At 35.0% G+C, this 26,972-nt stretch overlaps 1 protein-coding gene across 1 annotated transcript in view; it reads left to right on the top strand.

Annotated features, from left to right (window-relative positions):
- UHRF2 (ubiquitin like with PHD and ring finger domains 2) overlaps positions 1 to 26,972 on the top strand; it is a 155,657-nt gene that overhangs the window by 12,098 nt on the left and 116,587 nt on the right. Inside the window, exon 2 of the mRNA XM_074282882.1 lies at positions 24,311 to 24,553. Coding sequence (XP_074138983.1) covers positions 24,311 to 24,553 — 243 coding nt within the window. The remainder of the gene's footprint in view (positions 1 to 24,310; positions 24,554 to 26,972) is intronic.

Genomic DNA, 26,972 nt, shown 5'->3' on the forward strand with positions numbered 1-26,972 from the left:
AGACCCCCAGGTTTAAGTTTTTCTTCATAGACCCACTGGGCTGTATCTTTTAACTCAGCAATTTTTCTCATGCCATCCTCGACATTTCTTTAAAAAATGCTTCCTAGTTTCTGGTTCTGGTTGACAAAGCTAAATTAATAATTCAAGTGTTATGTGGATCACTTGAATTTAGACCTGCTAAATGCATTGTGTCATTGCACAATCTGTTTAAAACAAAAGCAAAAACAACTGGGAAATTCTTCAGGAAATTGAAAAATATTCCAAATTCACTATGCCCAAAAAGTTATCAAACTGTGCATACCCTTTAATTCAGCATTGCTGCTATTGGGCTTATATCCCAAAGAAATACTATAGAAGGGAAAAGGATCTGTATGTGCCAAAATGTTTGTGGCAGCCCTTTTCGTAGTGGCTAGAAACTGGAAGATGAATGGATGTCCATCAATTGGAGAATGGTTGGGTAAATTATGGTATATGAAGGTTATGGAATATTATTGCTCTGTAAGAAATGACCAGCAGGATGAATTCAGAAAGGTTTGGAGAGACTTATGTGAACTGATGCTGAATGAAATGAACAGAACCAGAAGATCGCTGTACACTTCAACAACAATGCTGTATGAAGATGTATTCTGATGGAAGTGGATATCTTCAACATAAAGAAGATCCAACCCACTTCCAGTTGATCAATGATGGACAGAAACAACTACACCCAGAGAAGGAACACTGGGAAATGAATGTAAATTGTTAGCACTACTGTCTATCTACCCAGGTTACTTATACCTTCGGAATCTAATACTTAAAGTGCAACAAGAAAATTGGATTTACTACACACATATATTGTATCTGGGTTAAACTGTAACACATGTAAAATGTATGGGATTGCCTGTCATCTAGGGGAGGGAATAGAGGGAGGGAGGGGAAAATTTGGAAAAATGAATACAAGGGATAATGCTATAAAAAATTACTCATGCATATATACTGTCAAAAAAAATTTTTATAATTATAAAATAAAAAAAAATAAATAATCCTGTTGCAAATTAAAGAAAAGAAAGAAAGAAAAATATTCCAAATTCTAAAATGAACAGAAATGCCATAATCTAACAAAAGTTAGTTTCAGAAACCAATTAACTATGGATTTATAATTCCTAATATTTAAAACCAATTTTGCTTTAAGCTACTTAAAAGTAAGGATTATTTCACTCTCCTGGACATTGATCCATGATTTCAACACACTTTTCTCCTTTTATGCTCAAGAAGAAAGTTCAAATTGTAAATTTCTATCTTTGAAATCTTACTGAAGCTAACTTTTAAAATTAGAGTAAAAAAATCTCCTCTTGCTAAAAGAATAAAAGCAGGTGTGAATATATTTTTTTCAAAAAAAAAAAAAAGCTAGTTTTGAGGTACCACAAAGATGCATCAAGAAACACCATTCATAATTTGGGCAAATTCGGAGGCAAATATACACTTGTTAGCAGCTTTTAGTATATATTAAAATATGGACAGTACAATAAGCCTAACAAAGATCCACCCCCTATCCCTGACACCAGAATCCTAACTTGTTTTTTTTGTCCTCCACGTGAAGAGAAGAGAACAATTAAAAGGTTGGTGATGTCTAATGAGCTTCTCTGTACCTAGCTGATTTGGGGACAGAAGGATGTTACTAGAAAGTCTTTATGTTCAAATTCTATGATAATAGGAGGGGTGAAAGAAAGTAGGTGCAGAAAGCAAGGCATCAGAAATGGGTGGGCAGGCATTATCAACAATATATAATAGCATTCTCTCTTTGTCTTTGCCAGTTGAACCACGAGTTTTCCTTGATTCCAGGATAAAAAGAATGTTTCTAATGGAGTTTCTTTTGGCACACTAATTTTGGAGCCTATAATTTTTCTGCAACTTCTATCTTTTGAGGTTCGATAAATTTTGAACTGCAAACTATTAGAATTATTTGCAATGCTGCTTTTGCTTTCTTCAATTCTTTGGTTGACCAGACTGCAGAAAAGAGAAAAACACTACTTTATTCTTCTAAAAAGGAGTCAGTTTGCTTAAAACAAAAATCGGTAAAGTTTTAGTATTCTAGCTTTCCCTCCTACTTATTGAGGAACTCTTCTTATAGAAGATATTGTTCTACCTGTAGAATGATTTTTCCCTCCCCTGGCTGTAGGTGAAATGGTTATTTTATCTCTTTTTTGTTAGAGATGTTGTTCTATATGTAACAAGAACTCCATCAATTGCTAAGGGAATTGCTGTTCTGTTTGTCTAGTCTAGAGATTTAACATGATTAGAAGACAGTACTATAGACTAAGAAACAAACATTTGCTGGTAGTTCTAAAACTTACTTTTTTTTTTTCTAATTCATACAAGGGGGTTCCTTGTCCAAAGAGGATATCCGTTAATCCTTGCCCTTTTAGCTCAGCCAGACTGGCTTGATAACTGTGGGGTGACTCTGAGGCTTAGACACAGACCTGGTCCTTGCTCACCAATCTTAGGAACCTAGAAAACAAGGGAGAACCCTCTTGGGGGAGGGTTCCTTATTGACTTATTTTTCTACAATTGGGGCTTAGTCATACTTTCTCAGTAAAGGTATGGTTGTCATTATTTTAGGTCCTTGTCTGCTTACCCAGGAACAAGTTAGATGACACAGAAAAACCCAGTCACATACTTCTTTTGGCAAAGCCCTCCCTACTACCACTTATGTTAATGGGAGTGTGTGCTAGCTGGAGGAGCTGGGTTTTTTTTTTTTTTTTTTTTTTTTTTTTTTTTTTTGTTTTGTTTTGTTTTGTTTTGTTTTGTTTTGTTTTGTTTGTTTTTAAAGAGTTTTAGGCTCTTTGCCAGAGTTTTAAAAAAAGAAAAGAAAGAAAAAAAATTCTCAAGTCTTTTTAAAAATCTTCCCTAGTTAGATTTTTTTCTTTAATATTTTTTTTTCATTCAGTACTTCTAAATCCTAGAAAATTCTGATTCCTTTATTGATTGATTTCTCACCTTCCATCCCTTTACCCAGAATGTAGTCTGAGAAAGGTTTGACTGATCAGCAGTGTGGTCAGTGTGTTTATTCTCTAGGGGACTGGCTGGGTGCTCAGAAAGATTGAAAAAGTTACTTATCTGACTCAGAGTAGAGATGGCATCTGTTCTTGAGACCATCCTCTGGAAAAATACTTAGGGGATCTGTTTTCACTAGAGTACTTTAGGGGTCATTTGTACAGGCAGTGCCCCACCCCTTTTCCCACTCAGGGTAGCAGTAGCCAATAAAATGTATCAGTGACTTCCTGAACAGTCAAAAACTCTGAGTTGGGAATGATAGAAAATTTTATAATGATTTAACTGGATGACTGAGCAAAATCCCAAGCAACACAGGTGTGTGTTTTGATTGGGTAGACATTTTAATGAGGAGGTGGGAAGAGTATGGTCTCTGTTCCTTCCCATTATATCATTGGGACAGGAGATCAGTGTTCAGCTGATGGTATTAATCTGCTGGGGATGGGAGTTTTAAATCGATGAGATTGACCTTTAGGTTAATCAAATTTCTCCAGAGAATAGGTGATGGGTAAAGTTGCAAGAATTGGGGGTTAAGTCTTAATAAAATAGAATTTAAAAATCAATTTTTATTTTAACACATTAGAAAAATTACTTTTGTGACAGTGGCAGAGGATGGATTGGCTTGGCTTGGAGAGAGACTTGAGACAAGCAGACCCACCAGTAGGCTGTTTTAGTATTTGAGGTATAAGGAGATGAGGACTTGTATCAAAGTGGTGGCAGAGACAAGAATGAGTTATTTGAGAGAGATTACAAAGATGATATTAATGGATTTTGACAAAAGATTGGATATGGGGGAATGTGTATGAGAGAAAGTAAAGAATCAAAGATGACAAGTTTTGAGTGTGGGTTACTGGGAAGATGATTTTACTCTTTTGTAGTAATAGGAATATTAGGAAGAAATTGACAATTTGATGGGGGAAGATAACGAATTCTGTACTGGACATATTGAGTTTAAGATGTCTTAAATGCAGTTGAAGATGTGACATTGGAGGTTATCAGAGAAGTTAGGGCAGGATAGATAGATTGGAGAGTCAGCATAAACACAAGAGATTTAAAACTGAACATTGAGAAGGAGCTGTTTGAAAGGAAAACTATAAAAGAGGTTAAAGAGAATGAGGATTAAGAAAAGGCCATTGAATTTGACAATTAAGAAATCATTAGTGGGTCAGCTAGGTGGCTCAGTAGATGGAGCACCAGCCTTGAAGTCAGAAGGACCTGAGTTCAAATATGAACTCAGACACTAACACTTCCCAATTATGTGACCCTGGGCAAGTCACTTACTTCTGAGACACGCCTCAGAAAAAAAAAAAAAAAGGAAGAAAAAGAAAGCATTAGTAACTTGGGAGAGAGCAGTTTTGGTAGCCTATGATGATAATATCTCGGGTTTATATTGAAATTACGGTTGGTAACTTGTGGTATTGAGTAGGGTTTTTTAAGTTTTTTCACTCCTGGTTCCTTTTCACCTCAGAATTTTTACATGGCTCCAGATGTATACAAATCAAACCTTTACCAATAATAAATCATAATTTTGCAATGCCCAACTTCAGTTATGAGACCCTATATGGGCTTGCAACCCCAAAGTTTAAGCAGCTTTGTTAAAGAGGGGAAAAGATGTAACTTTTCAGTTCTCTGTCTGAGTCTAGCTATATAACTAAGAACCAGTCAAATTAACTTCTGAGTGTCTGTTTCTTCATTTATAAAATTAGGAAAATATTTATGAACAGGATTGTTTGTGGGGCAAAGGGAGAAAAAGTTCCAAATTGTAAAGGATTATGTATGTTTAAACCATTTGTTATTGGACATGATGGTGTTCTAGTGGCAGTCAGAGAGTTGTGGAAATCCCCTTTTAATTAGAGGTGTAGGTTCTTCGGGAAAGAATTTACGAACCCAAAGAGTGTTAGGTGGTAAAAATGGAAGTTTATTGTTGGATGGGAAGTCAGCTTTGCTAAGAGACTGACTTCATGGTGGCAAAGTCCTATTAGGGAAATGGAGGCTGGCACTGAAAAGAGAATGTCTTCTCATCGTGCAGGGTTCTGGCTGCTGTACCAAGGGACAAGGTATAGTTCTGCTTTAGACAGTATGCAAAGAAATGAGTAAACAGAAAACTATTATATGAGCAGATCTTGGTAGGGAGGGTGCTGGGGCAGTTTGAGCTGATCAGACCAGGATCTTCCAAATGAAATTACTTTGAGGCTTTTCCAGCCTGAATCTGTATGGAGATCCAGCTATCAATGGAGATGATTTGCCTTAGAAATGGCCCAGCCAGGAGGATATGCTCTCATAGACTCTCTGGAGGCTGGGGAAATATGCTTCCCAGGAGGGCCTGAGACTCAAATTTCCCTTTTTTATAGATCAAAGGATACACAATTTTAGTTTTACAGATTAAAGGGAACACAATTTCATACCTATGTATGTCCTAACCTTAATTGGCCACAAATAGCATTTGGAGGCTCAACTATCTCTAAGGTACTATTTCTTATTTTTTTTTTTTTAGTATTAGTATTATTTTTAGCCCTGGAAAAGTTAAAGGAAAGGCCATATATTCAAACTTGTTGAATCAGCAAGCTTAATTTCAAAGGATAAGAAGATTTAGAGCTAGAAGAGACATAATTATCTAGTCCAATCTTCCCCTCAGTTTAGAAAATCAAAAATTCTGCTCTTTTTAAATTATGCGGATTCTGTGCCTTCTTTTCTGACTATTCCTGAGATTATTGTATCTGAATGGTTATTGTGGTGTTTTACAAAGTCATTTTAAAAATTACAGAAAAGAATTGGGGAGGCAAGAAAGATGAGAGAATTGAAGAGAGATAATGTAAGGGAAAAGTTAAAAAAAAAAAGTGATGGGAGTGACTGAATTTTAGTGGACTTAAGGCATTTAGTTTGTAACATACTTAAGTATATTTTAAATTGATACTTAAGTATATTTTAAATCGTCACTTAACCTTTGCTTGAAGACTTCCACTTTTGTATAACTCAAGTCTTTGTTAACCTCAAAGCTAAATATGCTACTTGATCACTTTCATTATAAGTACTCCTAGTTTTTGCTTTTGGAGTCATGGGAAATAAATATTTCGTTGTTTTTTATGGTAGCCTCTTTGTCCTGATGGTCCTTCACCATTTTGATTACTCTTCCCTTGACACACTGTTAAGATTATGTTTCCTGCCTAAAATGTAGCATCCTGTTTGAAAACAATATTTCAGATGTTAACTGAAGAGGACAGTACAATTATACATTTTCTCAGACTATGATACTTCATTTCTCTTTTACCTTTCTGAGCTACTGTAAAACACTATTGATCCAAATTGAATTTGTTCACTAAACTTCTAGAACTTTTTCAGATGAATTGCTTTTTAATTATATTTTTATTTATGAAATTGATTTTTTTACGCCCAAGTGTAACACTTAACATGTCTCAATGAAATTTCATTTTTCACTATTTTGTTTTTTATGGTATCTCCAGAGCTTAGCACAGTGCCTGGCATTTAGTAGGTATATAATAAGTGGTTATTGATTGAATTTATTAGATAGATCTCCCCAAAGTCTCCCATACTCATTCTATGGGTTATGGTCCTGCAGGGTGATCTCTGGGATAATTTACTATGTTGGAAGGGGTTTGAGTATTACTTCAGGCAGCTCTCCTCCTTTCCTCAAAGAGTTCCTTACATTCTTTCCTACCCAACTCCTGCCCCGATAGGAATGATTTTTAAACATATATATTGATATATGCTCAAGCATTCTCACCTTTTTTCTCAACTTTGCTCCTTTGGTGCGACCTATTCCACCCAGCTCTGTCATGCTTTTGTTCCTAACACCCACAAAAACTTTCCCCTCGTGGTCCTGAATGCCTTTTTCTGATCACAGGCTGTTTGTTGCCCTTTTGCCTCACTTTTCTACTTGTAGTGTTACATTGTTCATCCTCATAGTATCCCTCCAGGCCTTAAACCTCTCCTTTCTGTCTTTTCTCCAGTTACTTTCTTCCTTCCTTTTCAAGGAAGGTGTCTCGACCCTGGTGAATCTTTTACTCTTGCCCTTGCCCCCTGTTATGTCACTGACTTTGCCTGCCTGACCTTATGGCACTCCCCTCTCTATCTGCTGCTACCCTTACATGGGTGCTGTGGAGAAAATCATACAGCACACTGATTAAATCTACTTAGAGTGTGTTATGTCTCTCGGTGGCTGGGCTCTTCCTGCTACAAGGAAGTCCTTATAAAACTTTCTCACATGCCACAAAAACTCTTCCAAACCTTTTTTATTATCCCTTCTCAAATCTCCCATTGGTCCCTTTCTCCCCTGAACCTTCTAGCTGAGGATCTTGCCTTAGATTTTACTGGAAAAAATGGAGACCATTTATTAAGACCTCTCTCTCTTTTTTTCCCCCTTCTTATATGACCCAGATATCTTCTGCCTTTATTTGCTTATCATTCTTTCACTTAAAAAAGTGAATCTTACCCTTGTCAAGGCTAAACCCCACCTTCACAAAAAAGATCTTATTCTTTTTTAGTTTTAAGATTGCTTCTTTCATTAACCCTCCCTCCCACTTCCCGTCTGCTGGTTACTTCCCAACTGCCTACAAACATGCCCAGGTCTCCTTCCTTCTCAAAAAACAAAACAAAACAAAACAAAACAAAACAAAAAACCTTTTGATAGATCAGTTCATCATTACTTTTCTTCTTTGTCTCTCCTCTATTCTTCAGCTAAACTTTTTGAAAAAGCCTTCTTAATGATAAGTGTCTGCTTCTTTTCCTCTCTCACTCTTCACTCTTACCATTCTGACTTCTGATTTTATTATTCAACTGTAACTACTCTCTCCAAAGTTACTAACAATCTCTTATATGCCCTATATAATAGGCTGTTCTCAATCCTCGACTTTCTGTACCTTTCTACAGCTTTTGACAATTTTGATCACCCTCTTCTTGACATTCTCTTCTGCTGCTTAGTGCCTGCCTGCCACAGATCTTGCCTACTCCAGTGCATCCTTCATTTAGTTGTCAAAGTGATCTTCCTAAAGTATGTCTGACCACATCACCTTCCTTCTATATTCAATCAACTGTAGTGGTTCCTTGTCAAATATATCTTCTCTTTGGCTTTTAAAGTTCCTCATAACCAGGCCACTTACTACCTTTCCTGCCTTCTTATTTATTCTTCCCATTATTTGCTTTTAAGGTCCAGTAACACTGGCCTCCCATCTCCTGATTCCAGGTATTTTTCACTAGCTACCTCCCATCCATGGAATGCTGTCTCTGGCTCCTGATTCCCTGGAGTTCTAGATTAAGTCCCTTCTACAGGAATCTTTTCCATATTTCTTAATACTAGTGACTTTTCTCTGTTGAATATTTCCATTTTATCCTGGATGTAGTTAGTTTGTGCATAGTTATTTACATGTTACATGGCACAATGGATAGAAGGTTGGACCTGGAGTTGGGAAGACTCATCTTGCTGAGCTCAGATCTGGCCTCAGCTGTGTGACCATGGGTGAGTCACTTAACCCTGTTTTCTTCAGTTTCCTTACCTATAAAGTGATCTGGAAAAGGAAATGATAAACTACTTCACTATCTTTGCCAAGAAAACCCCAAATGAAATTGTAAAGAGTCAGACCTAACTTTAACATAATGACAACACTGATTAGGTTGTAAACTCCTTGAAGACAAGAACTGCCTTTACCTTTCTTTGCAATCCAGTGCATGGCACATAGTGCCTGACACATAGAAGATGTTTAATAAATGTTCCTTGACTGACAAGCTACATTTGTTTTACAAGAACCAGCTGAGCTAAATATAGAGAGGTTTATTACCAGTAGCCTGGCCATATGACAATTAAATTCTTTGTCCATGAAAACCTGTGAAACAAAAGTACAAAATGGCTCTCATTCCTATTTGGCTTTTTTTTTTTTTTCTACATCTACATTAACAATGATAGTGGTGGTAAAAGGGGTCTGAGGTGCAAAGAATCTCAATTTTTAAACCAACTATGAACATTAATGTACCTGTTCATATTAATAAATATTAGATCCTTTTCCAGTGACTAACCAGTAGTCATACAATTAGAGAAATTGAATCATAAGTTTGTGACTCACAAATTTGTGACTATCTGGCTAAAAATGAAAAATCAGAATGAATGAAAAATATTTATTAAGTTCTTATTATCCATATACTGTGCTAAAGATTGGGATTCAGCTATCCAAAGTGAGAAAATTCCTGACCTAAAGGAATTTACATTCTAATTGAAGAAAACACATCCTTGCTGAGTATTAGGATTATTGGGAGATGGTGGAGTTGATTCAGCGAACATCCATTGACACATATTTCCAGAAGTTGTTTTGATTGTTTTGTTCAGAGCAAGAGGTGGGTAGCTAAGCTTTCTCATAGAAATGGCTAGATCATTTTGGTGGATGTCAGGATGAAATGTGAAAGTGAAGCATGGGTTGGTTTGGAGATTAGTCCAGAACCAGATAAGTCCAGAGGACACAATTGCATGAATAAGTCCTTAATCAAGTTGGTGATTCCCATGGCAGCTAAACAAGGCAAGAAAGGTACCCTAGATAACGGTCACAGGAGGGCTTTTTCAAAGGAAATACAATTCTGAGGGTATCAGGACATTAATCTTTTTTTATAACTTTTTATTTACAAAACATATTGCATGGGTAATTTTTCAATATTGACTCTTGCAAAACCTTTTGTTCCAACTTTTCCCCTCCTTCTCCCCCATCCCCTCCTCTAGATAGTAGGTAGTCTAATACATGTTAAGTATATTTAAAAAATATGTGTTAAATCCCATATATGTATACATATTTATATAGTTAACTTGCTGCACAAGAAAAATCGGATCAATAAGAATTAAAAAAAAAAACTGGAAAAGAAAGCAAAATGCAAGCAAACAACAATAGAAAGAGAGAGAGAGTGCTATGTTGTGGTCCACATTCAGTTTCCACGGTCTTATCTTTGGGTGTAGATGGCTTTCTTCATCACTGAATAATTGGAACTGGTTTGAATCATCTCATTATTGAAGAGAACCACGTCTGTCAGAATTGATCATTGTATAGTTTTGTTGTTGCTGTGTATAATGAACTCCTGGTTCTGCGTATTTCACTTAGCATCAGTTGATTTATGTCTCTTCAGGCCTCTCTGAAATCATACAGGACATGAATCTAAGAGTTGGAGTAGGGAAAGAGGCCAGGGGTCTCATATCAGCTCCTTTATCTTCCCCCAAAGGGTGCAGACTGATTTGACAGATAGATGGCTTAAAGGTGTAGTGAAGAAAAAAACTCACCTTGTTAGTGGATTAAATTTGTTTTTTAAACAAACAAAAAAAAAAATTGATAAAGTAGACCAAAGTGCAGTCTCTCTCAAAGCCTATCCAAAAAAAATGTATATCTTGAAAAGTATATTTTGTTTCTTGGTTTGACTCTGGCTAGCCAGCCCATTCAGCAAGCATTTATTAAATATCAGTTATGTGCTAGGTATATGCTAATTACTGAAGGAGTGATATCAAGTGGTGTACAAATAGAAAGAAAATGCATCCTTACCAAAGAGGAGACTTGACCATAATCCGTTAGGATGTCCATTGTAGAGCTCAAATGGAAGATAGATTTCCTGTGAATAGTATAAGATTTCCTGTGAATGAGTAAAAATTTCCTACTCATTTTTGGTAGATGGCATCATAATGAGATCACAAAGCCTACAAACATGTAGTCTTTAATTATTGTAAAGCAATGACTTGCCCAATGGTCACACAGCTAGCAAGTGTCAAGTATCTGAGGCCATATTTGAACTCATCTCCTCCGTACGTACTCCAAGACTGTCATTGCAGTCTTTTAAATGTGATTCATAATTAACTCAAAAAATTTCCATATAGAGAAGCATCCTTAGAGTTAGGAAAAACTAAGAAGTTTGACATCTGATGTACACTAACATAACTTTCCAGCAGACCAGAAAACTCCTTAAGACTAATCAATTTTAGAATAATAGCAGATCAGCATTGGTAGGAGTTCCTCATCAGGCAATCTTTGAACCAATGAAATCATAGGTTTGGTTTTAAAAAAAAAAAAAAAAAAAAAAAAAAAAAGGTGTGATGCAGGAAATTATGAATTGTTGGTAGAGTACTGAATTGCTCATCATTTTGGACAACAATTTGGAACTATGCCACAAAAGCATACAGTTTCTAAGTTTTTCCCAAAGAGGTCAAAGGAAAAGGACCTATATGTACAAAATATTTATGGTAGCAAAGAATTGGAAATTGAGGAGGTACTTATCAATTAGAGAGTAGCTAAAGAAGTTGTAGTATATGATTGTGATGGACTACTGTTTTGCTGTAAGAAATAATGAGGAGAGTGATTTCAGGAAAACATGGCAAAACCTATATGAACTGATGCAAAATGAAGTATGAAGATCATTATGCACAATAACATTAGTGTTGTAATGATGGTCACCTGTGAAAGACTTCAGTACTCTGATCAGTATGATGATCTAAGATGGTTCCAAAGGACTTAGTGAAAAAATGATATCCATCTCCAGAGAAAGAATGAACTCTGTTTGGAAGCATAATTTTCTCACTTTCTTTATTTTTCTTGGATTTTTGTTTGTTTTGTGATAGGACTAATTTGGAAATGTGTTTTGTATGACTTTACATATATAATTGCTATGTTGCCTGCCTTCTCAATGAATCAGGAAGAAGTGGGAGGGAAAGAAATTGAAGTCAAAATTTAAAAAGAAAATATATAATAAATTTTAAAAGAAAAAAATTCTAACTAGCCATACAAGGGGGGAAAAAAGTGGGTGAATAATTCTATTGCTTACATGACGCTCTGTGGTTGAATGGTAGTCTTTAGAGAAGGTCCATCATTACTTTGTCTTGGACAGAGTTTCTAAATAAGGCTTTTAGTTCTAGACATGAATAAGAGAAAAGAGGGTTTGGATTGCCTCTGGGGAGTTGTAATAATTGCAAACTTCTCTAAGATTCAAAGCCCCTTCTTTTTAAAAGCAGCATTCTTCCAGTGAATATAAGGCTAGGAGTAGTGAAAGGCCTAAGATAAGAATAAGAAATTCTATATAAGTTGTGATCTGCTTCATCAGAGGGATAACTCCAAATAACTTTAATCTTTGCTGGTTTTTTTTTGTTTTTTTTTTTTTTAGTTTGATATGAATTGAGAACTGATTTGTGATTGTCATATTTTGAGAGTACATGCAATTGCTTTTTTTTTTTAATAAGCATGCCTCTACATTGTTTTTAAACATTCATTAAGCTGAGATCATTATTTGAAGTATAGCCTTTATAAAATTACCAGTTTTCTTACCTTATAAGTACAAAAATAATCTTGACTGAAGATTAATGGAAAGGGGAAGGACATAAACATTTATATAGTGTTTGCTATTTGTACTTCACTAAGTGCTTTTTATAAATATTATCTCATTTGATCCTCACAACAACATGGTAAGATAGATGTTATTGAGAAATTAAAATTAATTCAAGTTTGTAATTCTTTTTTTTAAATCTTTTTTTTTTTTTTTTTTTTTTTTTTTTTTAATCCTTCTATGTCCTTTAGTTAAGTCAGGAATTTAGCTTTCCCTTCTGAGTTAGATTAAAGGTCAGCCTGACCATAAGGTGCTGTAATTAAAAGGGAAAGATTGTCATTTCTACATCTTTAAGTCCTGCTGAGCTGTTTTGTCCCTGAACTTGGCCTTGCACAATTGAGGAAAGCTGTTTTAATAGTCACTAACAAACCTTTCTAGGTATCAGAGAATCTGCTCATTCTGATCAGTTAGGAAAGAGTACAGATGGATAGCAGATATGGAATCCATAATGACAGAAGGAAGTGGTCACTAGTCTCACAAGGATACTAGCTCACATTCCTCAGAAAATCCCAGTCATAATGTTTCTGTCTGTAATGATCTGTTCTATGTCAGATGTGCTTTCTCGCAATAATATTGCTTACCACCATGATGTTCCCTGTTCTTTGTTCTCTTATACTTCCCAAAGCTATATGAAAGCCCTACCTAGTCGTTCTTTTGTCTTTGAGACAGTATTAGTTACTGTCAGCCTAACTAATAAACTAATAATACTTGAACCATTGTCTCTTAAGTTTACCTCAGTTTTCAAATATAACATTACATTATTATCTTGATTTTACATTTGAGGAAACTGAGTCAAATTAAGTGACTTGGCCAGGGACACACATGTATTTGGATTCAGGTCTTCTTGCATCACTGAGTCACCAGTTGCCTTTTTATTAGGTGATGATGATTATTAAGATTAGTCAGTTAAACCATTTGTACATTTGACTAGAACCACTGTTTAAGAAATTTTAAAATTTCTTTAAATTTCAGAAGAAATGATTTGTGGAAGTATATATTTGAGTGTTGAGGAAATTCAGATAGTCTCTGCCATATAATAGAGTTAATAGCAAATTATTTAGAAATTTAAAAAATTATGTATGTTAAACTTAGAATCTATCTGCTGCTTAGGTTACATATTTATATGCTAAATGTTTATTAAAAGAACTGACTAGAAAGCATAGCTTGTTCTTTCCCTTCATATTTAAGTGTAACATTCATCCATTTTTAAAGGAGAAAAGCTTTTTATAAAAGTACCTCTTGATTTCTGAAAAGACTTTAATGGAGACCTCTGACACTAGCTGAGTGACCTTGAGCAAGTCATTTAGCCTTGGCTCTTCCACTTCTTCCCTTCCCAAAGAAAAAACTAAAAAGACTATAGTGTGTTTTAACTTGTGTGTAGAGTAAAAGTTTTTAACTTAAAATTTCAAGTTATACTTTCAAGTAACTTAACTACCACCAAATCCATATTTATACATGTATTTGACTTGTATTATTCACTTTGATTTTCATCTAGATAAGAGTAATTTGTAATTAGCACTTACATTGAATAACCTCATTAATGACAGGAAATTATAGTGTGGACTATTCTTTCCTAGTACATGTAATGTTCTGGTTCATTTTTTGGTGATCTTTGGACCAGCCTTCTTTTCAGTCAGAGTAATCACTACAAGAATAGCCAAGGATTTTAAAGTCCAAATTCTTTATTATCTCCTTCACAATCTAATTTTCTTGCCTAGGGCTCCGGATAGCTTTCTTGGAAGCCTTCCAGAGTCTTGGGTTCAGTGGAGAAATGAAGGAAGATAGGCCGGCCACCAAGGTGGTATGAGATGGAATGAATGAATCTGGCTGAGTTTGTCCCAGTTTATATGCTCTATTATAATTACTATATTAAATAATTATTATTATCATAGGTATGAATCTTGTAGAATAGCTGTCAATCTTGTAGAACTATATTAAGTACTAAGTACATGTACTAAACTACAGAACTGTTAATCACTAGGCTAAACTAGATAATCATTATCTTATCAATTCCACTGAGTTAGCACCTAGTAAGAATTCTTGTTTCTAGCCTATTACAAATACAAAAAGTTTTCTCACAAGGTATTTCCTATAAATATCCTGAAAAAAAATGTAGAGGTCCTGAAAATTTTGTTTTCAGTATTTTTGTTTCTGAAATAAGAAAATGGAAATGATCACTGATAAATGTTTTTACAAAAACCTAAGTGAATAATCAATAAAGCAGATATAGAGTTGGTACTATGCAGACAGAGCAGGCATGGTAAAGTCTGGCTACAGCTCATGGATTTGGAGCTTCCTGAACTTCTCTAAGCCTTTGCTTAAGGACCCAGACACCAGAAAGAAAATCAGACAAAGATTCATTATATAGTAAATCTGAATGCTGGAGGTTTCTTGGAACCTCCTTGGGCCAGTATAATATTTAGGCTAATTCACAAGCAAAGGAACTTCCAGGGAGCCATATGATCCACTGATTACTCCTAGAATAAGGCCAGGTGGTTTTGGAAATTCAGGAAGAAGCCATAGAGACAGGTTGGTCTGTGGGGCTTGTAGATTGCTTAATAACCCCACTATGGGGACTGCCTTCCTACTGAAGACCAAAGTAATCAGAGGCTTGGCTCAGGTGGCCCTGAACTCCCTGAAGGGGACAGAGAAGGGGTGCCATGTGCTCTTCTTGCCACAGTCCTTCCCCTGCCAGAGATCTCAGAGCATGTAGACTCATGCCCCAGTGTGCTCATAGTTAGGAGATTTGGACATGGATAGGGCTCAGTCCCAAGCGAGATGAATATGGTTTATGCACCTGTAAAGCAGTGTAGAGGTGAAGCCAGGGATCCTCCAGATCCTCTTGGAAAAGAGGCATTTCCTCTCCACACCACCAGAGGGCCCCAGTGAGCCTGAAATTTCCCTTATCTGCCGTCTTTGTGGCCCTTCTTGTCCCTCTTCCTGGGGCCCCTGTAGCCAAGAACCTTTGTGCTGTCACCCATCTATCTCCCTCAAGCTCCTCGAGTCCCTCAGCTCCTGCAGAAGGGCTTTCCAGTTTCTACAGGGCATTCATGGGTGGAGCTTTTCCTCTGCCCCCTGCCTATTCTTGGCCTTTAAGTTGGTACAATTAAAGGTTTGTTTTGTGGTTTAAAGTTGATTGGGTGAGTTAGTTTTCCAAGCCAAACAACTCAAGTTTACTTGACAAAGATATGGTTAGAAAGACTAGCTCAAGTCCCACTATACTAGTTTTGTGTCATTCAGCAAGTCCCTGAATTCTCTGTCTCAGGTTGAGCTATATTTTAGAGGAAGTTGGTCATCATTCTCCACTCACTACCACCCCTTGTTTTCAATCCAAATGGAATATGGGGTGGGGGGAATTTTCTGACTTGTAATGTGATATAAAATCCACAGTCGCTTTGCCATTATTCTGGGAAAATACTTTTTACTTTCAGCTTCTGCCCCCCAGTGTCCCCAATTTCAGTAGGTAGAAATCTTCAGACATTTTGTCATATCAGATCACAGGGTCTTATGCTCAGATAAATGAATTGGTGGTTAAGTTAGGATCGCTCAAAGCTCATATTTCAAATTTCCTCTATCACGGAGAATCCTGCTTGATGTAATCTGTACCTGATAATTAAATCATTTAAAAAGGTTTAAGGCAGCTCCCAACCTATATGCTTTCATTCTCACCAACTGCCATCAGCCTCCTGAAGCCTTTACTGGTCCTCCCAGCTGTTAAGGTACTAGCTCTTAGGTTACCTCTTATACATTTGATATAAATTCAGTATCTGTATATGCATAAGTTTTTTCTCTTAATAAGAGAGAACTTATTCTCTCCTTGAGAACTCCTTGAGAACTGGGAATGGAATCTTTTGTCTTTGTGGCCCTAGTACCTAGCAGTGTCTTGCACATTAACATCAATATCTAAACTCATCCAAACACATTTGTTGAATACTTGCTCACTGATTGATAAATTAAAAATATAATCCCATTTTTTGAGAAGTTTTCTGGAGACAAAGATTAAGCTGTTATCAAATCAAGAAAATAATTATTATAGAGTGTAAAGCTAAAGAGAGACAAATTAAAAACAGCAAACTGAAAGAAGTTACTCTGTGGCCACTTGAATATGTATTTATTTTACATATACACTATGTAAATTTTGCTGAGAATTCTAAGTATACTCATTCTGAAAGTTAGTCTTAACCATGAAGATAGTTAAAAACTTGTATTTGTGGATAGGAGTGTTTGAGTAGTATAGGATGGTGTTCACTAATTGTTCTCTTTCTAATAATCATGTTGTGGAAGCAAAATAAAATCTTGAATTTTGAATGCTGAATCTGCATCTTGGTAGGAAAGAAATGAAATTCTTTATTCATCCTGTATTTTTATTTAAAAAATATAAGCCAAGTATGCAAAAGTATGGGGGTTTTTTTGGTTTTTAGTTACACTTCTGGAAAAACAAATAGTTATACAATCTTGTGGTTTTCAAACTTGAAAATTCGCCACAGAACTAGAACTGAATCACAAATCACAGAAATGGGTTCCTCTCCTAATTTGGGTAGCTGTAGCTTGACTGCATAGGGAAAAATTAGGTAAGTAGTTAAGGAATATGAGATCAGGTTCATGTGATTTTTTTTTTTTTAAAGTGGACATGAAAATGTCTACATACACTGAATAAAATTGAGTTCAGTTTTAGCAGCTTCATGTAGCTTTATGCACATTTGGGGATTAAATATAAGTTACATCAAGTGGGCTATCTAAAATGAGCATAGGGGAAACCAAAGAGATAACTTATTGGCTGAGTATTCTGGAGTACTTTAGAAAGATGGTAAGTTAAGTCTGAATTTCCAATAATTTTTTGGATTTATTTGCTGGAAATACATTCCCCTCAGTGAATTGTTAGGTGGGTGGTGGCAGGATCCTAAACTTGACTGATCATGACATGAACTTGTCACTGCTCTTGAGAGCAGCTCTGGATTTGAACCAGAGGGAACTAATATTTGTTAGTTGATGGAATTGTGGACATTGCTGCTATAAGAATGTACCTTTTGACTTGATGTTTTTGACTCCAGCCTAAAATGAAAATTCTAGAGCATTATGGATCTTTGTGTAGCATAGAAGTCATTGATCTGGTATGTTCCTGTAATGGGAAGAATGCTGTATACTTAGGATTCTAAGAAAATTTACATAGTGTGTATATAAAGTAAATACATATGCAAGTGGTTTCTGCAGAGTAACTTCTTTCAGTCTGGTGCTTTTAATTTGTCATTATCTGCTTAATAAAAGTTGCCATCATAATTTGAGTCTATATAAGAGTATTCTGATGGTGATTTCGATAAATGTCGGAGGTGGGCATTGGGATGATAGTCTCCTGGATATACTCAGTTGATATCATTCATAAAATGTGGTGACCAGAACTAAACACAGTATTCTGTCTATGATCTTAACAGGATAGAATATAGTAGAGCTATGACATCTTTCAGTTTTGTGCTTACTATGAAAATCTTGGAAGCAAGACTATAAAAGCTTTTTACCTTTTGCCTGCTATGTTACACTGTCGATGTATCTGGAGTTTTTGCAGTTCATTAAAATTGTCATTTGGTACTATTTATCTTCCTTTAAATCTTTTGAAGACTACTCAAACCAAAAGCTGTGGTGCTCCTCAGACTTTATTCTCTTTTCCATGAATTTTGTGATTGAGTTGTCACTTTCTTCTATATAGTCATTTTATTTGGGGGAAAGAAGAGTAGGAATGTTGGTCCAATATCTTATCAAGTTAAGAGTATTCTAAAACATATAGCTTTTGTGAATCACATGAGCTATTTATCATAGATTTGCTTTCTACAATTTGTTTTCTATTACCATTAGTTGGTGTAGGTATTTGTGTGATTTTTAAGATTGGCAAATTCAGATTTTTTTTATCTTTTAAACTTTAGGGTATCTTTACTTTTCTTTAAGATAGGCTTAAAGTTACTTAAAAATTGTCCATTCTTTAGCAGATTATTTTTAATAAGTGAATAAAGGAACTGATAGAACTTTTAAGATGTTTACTTTGTGGTTTGTGGTCCATGTAGAATGAGGTATCAGATTTAATCTTTATATATGCTTATCTGAAATTAGGACTTCATTAAGCATTCATTCAGTGAATATCAAATTTGTACTGTGCAATGATTTATGGTAGGAATTGGTTATTGATTAATATCCAGCTATAAATAAGGCACAGTTCTAGATCTGGATGAATTTATCTAGCAAGGGAGGGAAAGAGAAATGAATGCATGATAGAGAGTAAAAAGTATTGTGATCTCTGTTATTCATTATTGATATTCTTAGAAAAATTTGGATTTTTAATAAATGCAACCCATTGTCAACTTGAAATTTACTGTTTGTTTTTCTTTTTTGAGCTATTACATATTTTAAAACACTAAGTGGGCTCAACTAATTCTAATAAGGTATTAACCTAACAGGAAATTCTAATAGTTTATGAAGAAAGGGTTTAGTAAGAAAATTGAGAGTATAGAAATTTCAGAGAAAGATGTTTAATAAAAACAATGTATTTAAGTACTTCAGCACATTGTTGGTATGAAAATGTATTATTTCTTAAAATAAGACAGGCTAGCTGGATCTGCACTTTTAGCTCTATAGTTAGGGGGTTGTAGAGAAAGGGGGTAGAGGGAGACAGGGAAGAAAGGAAAGGGAGGGGGAGAAAGGGGAAATAAGGAGGGGGAGAGGGAAAAAGAGAAAGACAAGATGGGGAGAGGGAAGGGGGGGGAGAGAGTGAGTGTACTACATTTGTTTATTTGATGTCTTAAAAAATTCATATTTGTTTCTCCCATAAATGATGAAAAATAGTGTTGTATATCAGTATTTAAATATGAAAGTCCAAAAAGACTTGTTACATAAGAGTTTGGCCAAAAAATAGATTTAAGACCTTGTGGGCAAGAAGCTAGTAAAAAGATTGGAAGTTGAAGTACATCACTGAAGACTGCACACATTATTTAAGCACGTGCTGAATGTAAAGTATTCTGTTAGTTACTGGAGGTACAAGTTCAAATAAGAAACAAATTCTACTTCCAAGTAGTTTAACATTCTAATGGAGGAATCAAGAAGTACATGTATAGATAATATATTGCATACATATAAAATGAATAATACAAATCTATACAAAGTATTTACAAAGAAATTTTATGAGTGAGGGTGCTAGATAATAATTGGGACCGTCAAGAAAGGCTTCATGCAGAAGATTATTGTTAAACTATGTCTTTTTTTTAAAATATTATTTTTCCAAATATATGTAAAGATAGTTTTCAACATTCATTTGTGTTCCATATTTTTCTCCCTTCCTTCCTTACTTTCCCTCTCCCCAAGAGAGCAAACAACCTGATACAGGTAAAATATGTACAGTTCTTTTAAACATTTTTATATTTGTCATGTTGTGCAAGAAAATCAGATCAAAAGGGGAAAAACATGAGAAGGAAAAAAAACAAGCAAATAGCAACAATTTTTTAAAAATGAAAATGCTACGCTTCTATCCACCTTGTCTCCATTCCATCCCAAGTCTATTGGAATTGCCTTGAATTACTGCATTGGTGAAAAGAGCCAATTCCATCACAGTTGATCATCACATCTTATTATTATTATGTATAATATTTTTTTAGTTTTGCCTGCTTCACTTAGCATCAGTTTGTGTAAGTTTTTTCAGGATTTCCTGAAATCATCCTGTTGATTATTTCTTATAAAACAATAGTATTCCATTATACTCATATGCCATAACTATTCAGCCATTCCCCGGTAGAAAGACATCTACTCAATTTTCAATTCATTGCTACTACAAAAAGGCCTGCTGCAAACATTTTTGCACATACATGTCCTTTTTCCTTTGTTATACAGACCCAGTAGAAACACTGCTAGATGAAAGAATGTGCAGACATATTGAACTGTATCTCTTAAAGAAAGAGAGTAACTCTGAAGTTCGAGGTGTGAGGGAGCCAGGAAAATTCAGGGAAAAGAGGATATCTAGGAAGGGTGATCAGTATAGATGCACCACATAAGTAGAAAAGGATGAGAACTGAGAACACACTATTTGATTTGGCAATTAAAATATTTTAATTGGTAACTTTGGAGGCAGCAGTTAACAGTTGAATGATTGACTTCAGATGCCAGATGGCAAAGGGTTGAGGAAATGAATGAGAGTTAATTATACACAACTTTTTCAATTAGTTTAGCTGAGAAGGGAGGAGATATAAAAGGATATGTGGGCTTGAGTTAATTAAAATTCAATATAAGAATACTGAATTTTTCCTAGATTTTAGTTATTATTACTGGTTCTTTTTTATTTCAAAAATAATTTTAAAAAACATTTGTGTTTTAAGTAATGTTAAATTCAATTTAATAGTCCTGAGCTTTTGGGAGACAGTGTAGCAAAGTGGATAAAGAACTGACCTTTGGGCCAGGAAGAATTGGGTTCTGGTTTTTTTTTTTTTTTGTTTGTTTTTTTTGTTTTTGTTTTTAATTGTATATTGTATATGTGGCCCTGAGCAAGTCATCTCTCCTTCTCTCTTCTTCTCTCTCCTTCTCTCTCCTCTTTCTCCCTCTCTCCCTTCCTCTCTCTCTTTCTTTGTGTCTGTCTCTCTATTGCTCTCTCTCGTGTCTCTCTGTCCTCTCTTGTCTCTCTTATCTGTTTCTCTAATGTCTCCTAGCCAATAACTTAAGATTTTAAGTTTCAGAACAAGTACCAACCTGCATTTTTAGAATGGGGGGAAGTTCCTTATTTGGGAATTCTCTATTAATGAAATCACAAGAATAGTCTCTATGCTTTAAACTCCTCTGTCCTCCAGAGGATATAAATTATTTAGTGTACTCTCTTTTCTTTTAGCTTTTATTTATAAAAATCCTTTTCATTTCCTTAAATGATATGATTTTCAAGGCAAAAAGGTCCTTTTTAGTTGTTGTCATATTGTTCAATTTTGGGAGGGAGGAAAGATGGAAGGAGAAGAATAAATAAGGAGTCAGTTCCTTATAGGAATTTTGCATCAGTCATTCATTATTAACAGGCAAATATATATATATCCTGAGTAGGTGAAATCATCTCTCCTCCTTGCCCCCCCCCCAACCCCTCTATCCTAGCTAACAGCATCAGATCTCTCTGATCACCTAGGCACCCTAATTGCCACTCTCCTTCAGTTTATGTTAAGTCCTGTCTGTTTGCCTTTCTAAGGAATCCCCATCAGATATCCATTCTCACCTCTATCACACTTATTAAAGGCCTTGTGTATTACCATAGCCTGCTGGTTGGTCTCCTTGCTTCAAGAAGTCTTTCCCAACTTCAGTTCATTCTATACTCAGCTGTCAAATTAATTATCTTAAAGTCCAAATCTAATTTGTTACCCCCTAGTTAGTAAACTCTAGTGGTTCTGTATCACCTTCAGATTCAAATAGAAAATTCATTTTCTAACACTCAAAACTGTTCATATTCTGGCTGCTCTCTACTTTTCTAGTCATTTTATACCTTATTCTCTAAAACATACTCTGGCCTTCTTGCTCTTCATTGCACAAGCTATTCAATGTCCAGACTTTGGACATTTTTATTGATTGTTCTCTATGCCTGTATTACTTTATTCTTTCATATCCATTTCCTGGCTTCCATGTCTTAAAGTTTTCCATGAAATAGCCATCTTCTTTGAGAAGACTTTATTGGTTCCCTCTAATGCTAGTCCCTTTCCTCGGTTAATTAAACCTGTATATATCTTGTTTTTATGTTGATTTGTTTTGATATTTTCTCCCCCATTAGACCTTGAGATTTTAGAGAGCAGATTGTCTTACCTTGCTTTTGTATTCTCATTGTTCAGCAGAATACTAACACATAGCAGGTGCTTAATGTTTGTTTACTGACTAGTTTGTTGTAACAATGTCTAGTAGTTATCAAGTTGATACTGCTAAAACAAAGATCTGACCATATATTTCTTATATTAAAAAACATCTCCACTCCTGTAAGCCTAACTCTGATTGGATGGCTCCTTACAGAGCCATCTGTAAGCCTTACAGATGGCTCTGTAAAGAGAGGGCCCACTCTTGTTGCATTGCTCTCCTGGCTGCATTCTGGTCTTTCTTTGTCAGGCCCACAAGGAACACTGCCCCCACTGTCTTCTTTTTATGTATTGTCCTTTCCTAATGGAATTAAACTTACTTGGGGGGAGGGCACTGTCTTTTTATCTGTATTTGTTTGTATTCCGAGTGCCTTAGAATATAGTAGGTACTTCATAATTGCTTTATGAGTGATGGCCATTTTCCCCTATTTTTAGGGGAAAATATTGGTGACTCTTGGCTTTGACTTTTTTTTTTTTTTTTGAGGATTTCTTTTTTTATAGCTTTTTATTTACAAGATATATGCATAGGTAATTTTTCAGTATTGACAATTGCAAAACTTTTTATTCCAACTTTTCCCCTCCTTCCCCCCCTCCCCCAGATGGTAGGTAACATGTAAAATATGTTAAAGTATGAATTAAAGTATAAAGTATACACAATATATGTATACATGTCCATACAGTTATTTTGCTGAACAAAAAGAATTGGACTTTGAAATTGTGTACAATTAGCCTGTGAAGGAAATCAAAAATGAAGGCAGACAAAAATAGAGGGATTAGAAATTCTATGTAGTGGTTCATTGTCATCTCCCAGAGTTCTTTAACTGGGTGTAGTTGGTTCAATTCATTACTGCTCTATTGAAACTGATTTGGTTCATCTCATTGTTGAAGAGGGTGACGTCCATCAGAATTAATCATCATATAGTATTGTTGCTGAAGTATATAATGATCTCCTGGTCCTGCTCATTTCGCTCAGCATCAGTTCATGTGTCCCTAGGCCTTTCTGAAATCATTCTGCTGGTCATTTCTTACAGAACAATAATATTCCATAATTCATATACCCCAATTTATTCAATCATTCTCCAACTGTTGGGCATCCACTCAGTTTCCAGTTTCTGTTGGCTATGACTTCTTGAGAGAGGGTAGAGAGGGGTCAGAAATACCTCTATCTGGTAAGTAATTTGACCCTTTTATAAGATTAAAAAAAAAAAGGTTAAAGACAATTTTTGTTGTATTTCATAGACCAATTTTGTGGGAAGTGTTGTGTAACACAGGATTTTAAGCAGGAAGGACCTTAAAACTCATCAAGTCCAACCCTTTCATTCTGTACATAAGGAAAAAAGCCTAGAGAAGTAAAATGTCTTTAAAGTGACACCAGTAAGAAGCAGCAGAGCTATGACTAAATTCTTAATTAAATGTTATGCTTCTGTCACTGATCATCCAACGTGTGGAATAAAAATGAGACCAATGTATTTGCTATTGTTGGTAGGTTGTTATAATTTAGAAAATGGTAGGAAACTTTTACTGTCTTTAATATGCATTTTCTCATTTTTACTATGATTGGTAAATCTGTGATGTGAGTCTTTGACTTAACCTAATTTGACAGATTCCAGTATCAGACAATTTTGGTAGAAAGCTGACTGGCTCTCCCATGTTGATGAAATCCAAACTTTCTCAAGGGTTTTTCCTAAGAAAATATTAAAGAAAGATTTAAGACTCCACTTCAGCCATATTTGTGCCATGCTCTTCTGGCCTTACGAGCTTGTGCTTGAATCTTGAACTAAAATTTTGTCTTCCGTTTTTAGAAGGTAATAATTAGAGGAGAAATAATTAGGCTTTTTAATCTCTAGAATTTTATTTAATTTTTTAGTTATACTAGGAGAGGCAAGTCATGATATAGTGGATAGAGTGCTGGGTCTGGAATCAAGAAGATGCCAAGTTCAAATCCAGCTTTAGATACTTAATTGTGTGACTCTGTATAGATCATGTTTGCCTCAATTTCCTAAATTGTAAAATGAGGACAATAATAGCTTTTATTTTTCAGGGTACATACTGACTGACGTAGTTTTATGGTCTTTTTTTTCCCTTGACAGTTGGAAGATGGACATACTTTATTTGATTATAACGTTGGACTGAATGATATTGTTCAGCTGCTGATACGTTCAGAGCCTGATGGTCCTAGTACTTCAATACAGACTAAGGGCGGTGAGGTAAAGCCCTATTCTAAGAATAGCAGCAAAAGTAAAGCCAAGAAAACAACAAACAGTGGATTTTCCAATCAGCCATCTACATCAGCTTGTTCATCTCTTATTGATCCAGAGATTGGAGTATATAAGGTAAGTCTATTATTTTCATATGTTTAAAAAATTGGTATACAACGATAAGAACTATTGATCTTTTTTTTTGAGTATATAATTATCCAAAAGAATAAAAAATCTGTTTAAAAGTAAATATTTGAATATCGTCTTATTTTTCAGCTAATTTGAGAATTATGCCTCAGATTGGATGAATTGGGAATATAGATTTTTGGTCCATTGCTACATATTTTAAAGACAACAGTCTTCTGTTCTTAGAATATCTTAGTCAAAAATAATAATGATCTTAAAGAAAATAGTTCTTAGTCTTTTCTATTGACTCTGATATCTTAATGTAGGATATGTTCATAGTTGTAGCCTATTAAATTAGATCCATTTTGATATGAGATTTTGCAATTTACCATCAGAGAGTAGGGAAATAAATAAAAAGAAAATTTCATATTTTGCTTCTTAAAAAATTTTATGTCTGGGGCAGCTTGGTAGTACAGTGTATAGAGCACCAGCCCTGAAGTCAGAAGGACCTGAGTTCAAATCTGGTCTCAGACACTTAACACGCCCTAGCTGTGTGACCCTGGGCAAGTCACTCAACTCCAGTTGCTTCAGCAAAAAAAAAAAAAAAAAAAAAAAAAAAAAAAAAAAAAAGGAAAAAAAAATTTTGTGTCGATTTATTCAGTGCATTTAATTTCTATCTTTTCAAAACTTTTATTTTTCCTCTATGTCCCTTTCCCACTAAAAGTCAGTATTGCTGTAAAAGATTTTGTTTTCATTTACTTTCCTTAAAAAAAAATCATATTATCCACATTCATCCTTAGAATAGAAATGTTCTTCTTGACTCCTTTTCCTTTTAGCTCTTTATTCAGAGCAGTAAAAAGGGAAAACTATGATATAGAGAAGTAGGGAAAAAATTGGAAATAAGATCGCTCTAAAAAACAGTGTTCTCTGTGCCTGAAGTGGGGGAAAGGATATATGTAAACCTCTAACAGTGAAACAAGCTTTTCTATTTAGAATGGGACAAAATCTCATACCAAAACTGATCTAATTTTCTTTTTTTTCCCGAGTTTCTAGGATGGTTTATCAGGGAAATGATGTAGATTTATACCTGGATTTCAGCAATATTATTGCAGGTGAGATGGAAAGATACAGACTCCTGGATATCACAGGTAGAATTTGTTAAATATCCATACCCAGAGAGTACTTCAAAGTTCTGTTCTGGACTTTTTCAGTGTTTTTAACAATAAGTCCTTAGGAGATGTGCATCTCAGGCTTTTGAATAATAGAGAGGAATAACTAGTAAATCAAGTGACTGAATTGTGAATAAGATCCATCTTTAAGGGTGTGAGGGAAGAGGGATTTGTGTCCAGAAGAAAACATTTTTTGAAGATATAAACAAATCAAATTTATGTTAGAAGATAAGATTATAAATACTATCATCCCATAAGGCAGTGAAAAGTATTAGCTAGGAAAACCAAGTTTGTAGAAATCTTAGAGGATCCAATTAAGCTGTATTAACTTGAAAACATTGGAAAGGAATCTTTCAGAATTTTTTGTAACTGACAGTTTCTTCATCAAAGATGCTATAGAATTTACCACATTTGGACCATGACATCATAGCCACAAGGTACTATGTAAAGAGGTAGAATGGCAATAAGGAAAACAAATATAGGGAAAATGATGAGATTAGATCAGATTGTACAAAAGCAAACTCAGCTAGAAGTTGTTCAGGTTTGTAATTATTTAGGAAGAGGTTTCTACATACTAAAAAAAAAAAAAATTCCTATTGAAAAAAGTAATCAAGAAAATGTGGTAACTGACATTAAAAGGTTTACAATTTGAAAAATACTTTACAGTTACTACTTTGTCCTTATGAGGTTTTATGGATGATAGAAAACAAGTTTGTGACTCATCTATGAATAGTAAATGTCATTGATGGGATACAGAAGTATTAATAACATGAATCCTTAAAGTAACAAATAATACTTCTACTTCTTTCTAATACTTCTTCTCCCAATAATAATAATAATAATAATAATAATAATATTGCTAGGTCACTTTAAGTCATCTCACCTCTCTGGACCTCAAATTTCCTTATATATAAAATAACAGCATTGAATTAGGCGCCCTTAAAAGTCTGTTTTTAGCTCTAAGTCTAGATTGACTGTGAAAGTTTACCCTTTTCTTAAAGATAGCACTTTAATTGGCGGGTGGCACCTTATCTTAAGCCTTAATTGGGCTTTTTGCCATGTCAGCCCCTCCTTCTGCTGTCTTCTGTGGCTTAGTAAAAACAAATCTAGTTCTTCCATATAGTCACATAAGTTCTAACATTCCTATTTATTCATGTATTTGGAACTCCTGCTCTGGAGCTCCCAACTATCTTAAATTGGTGTTCATTCATTCTTTGAGTCAGGCCCCAGCTATGCTCCATGTCTGCTCCTAGGTCACA

Source organism: Sminthopsis crassicaudata, chromosome 1 (assembly GCF_048593235.1).
Source record: "Sminthopsis crassicaudata isolate SCR6 chromosome 1, ASM4859323v1, whole genome shotgun sequence".
Lineage (NCBI taxonomy): Eukaryota > Metazoa > Chordata > Mammalia > Dasyuromorphia > Dasyuridae > Sminthopsis > Sminthopsis crassicaudata.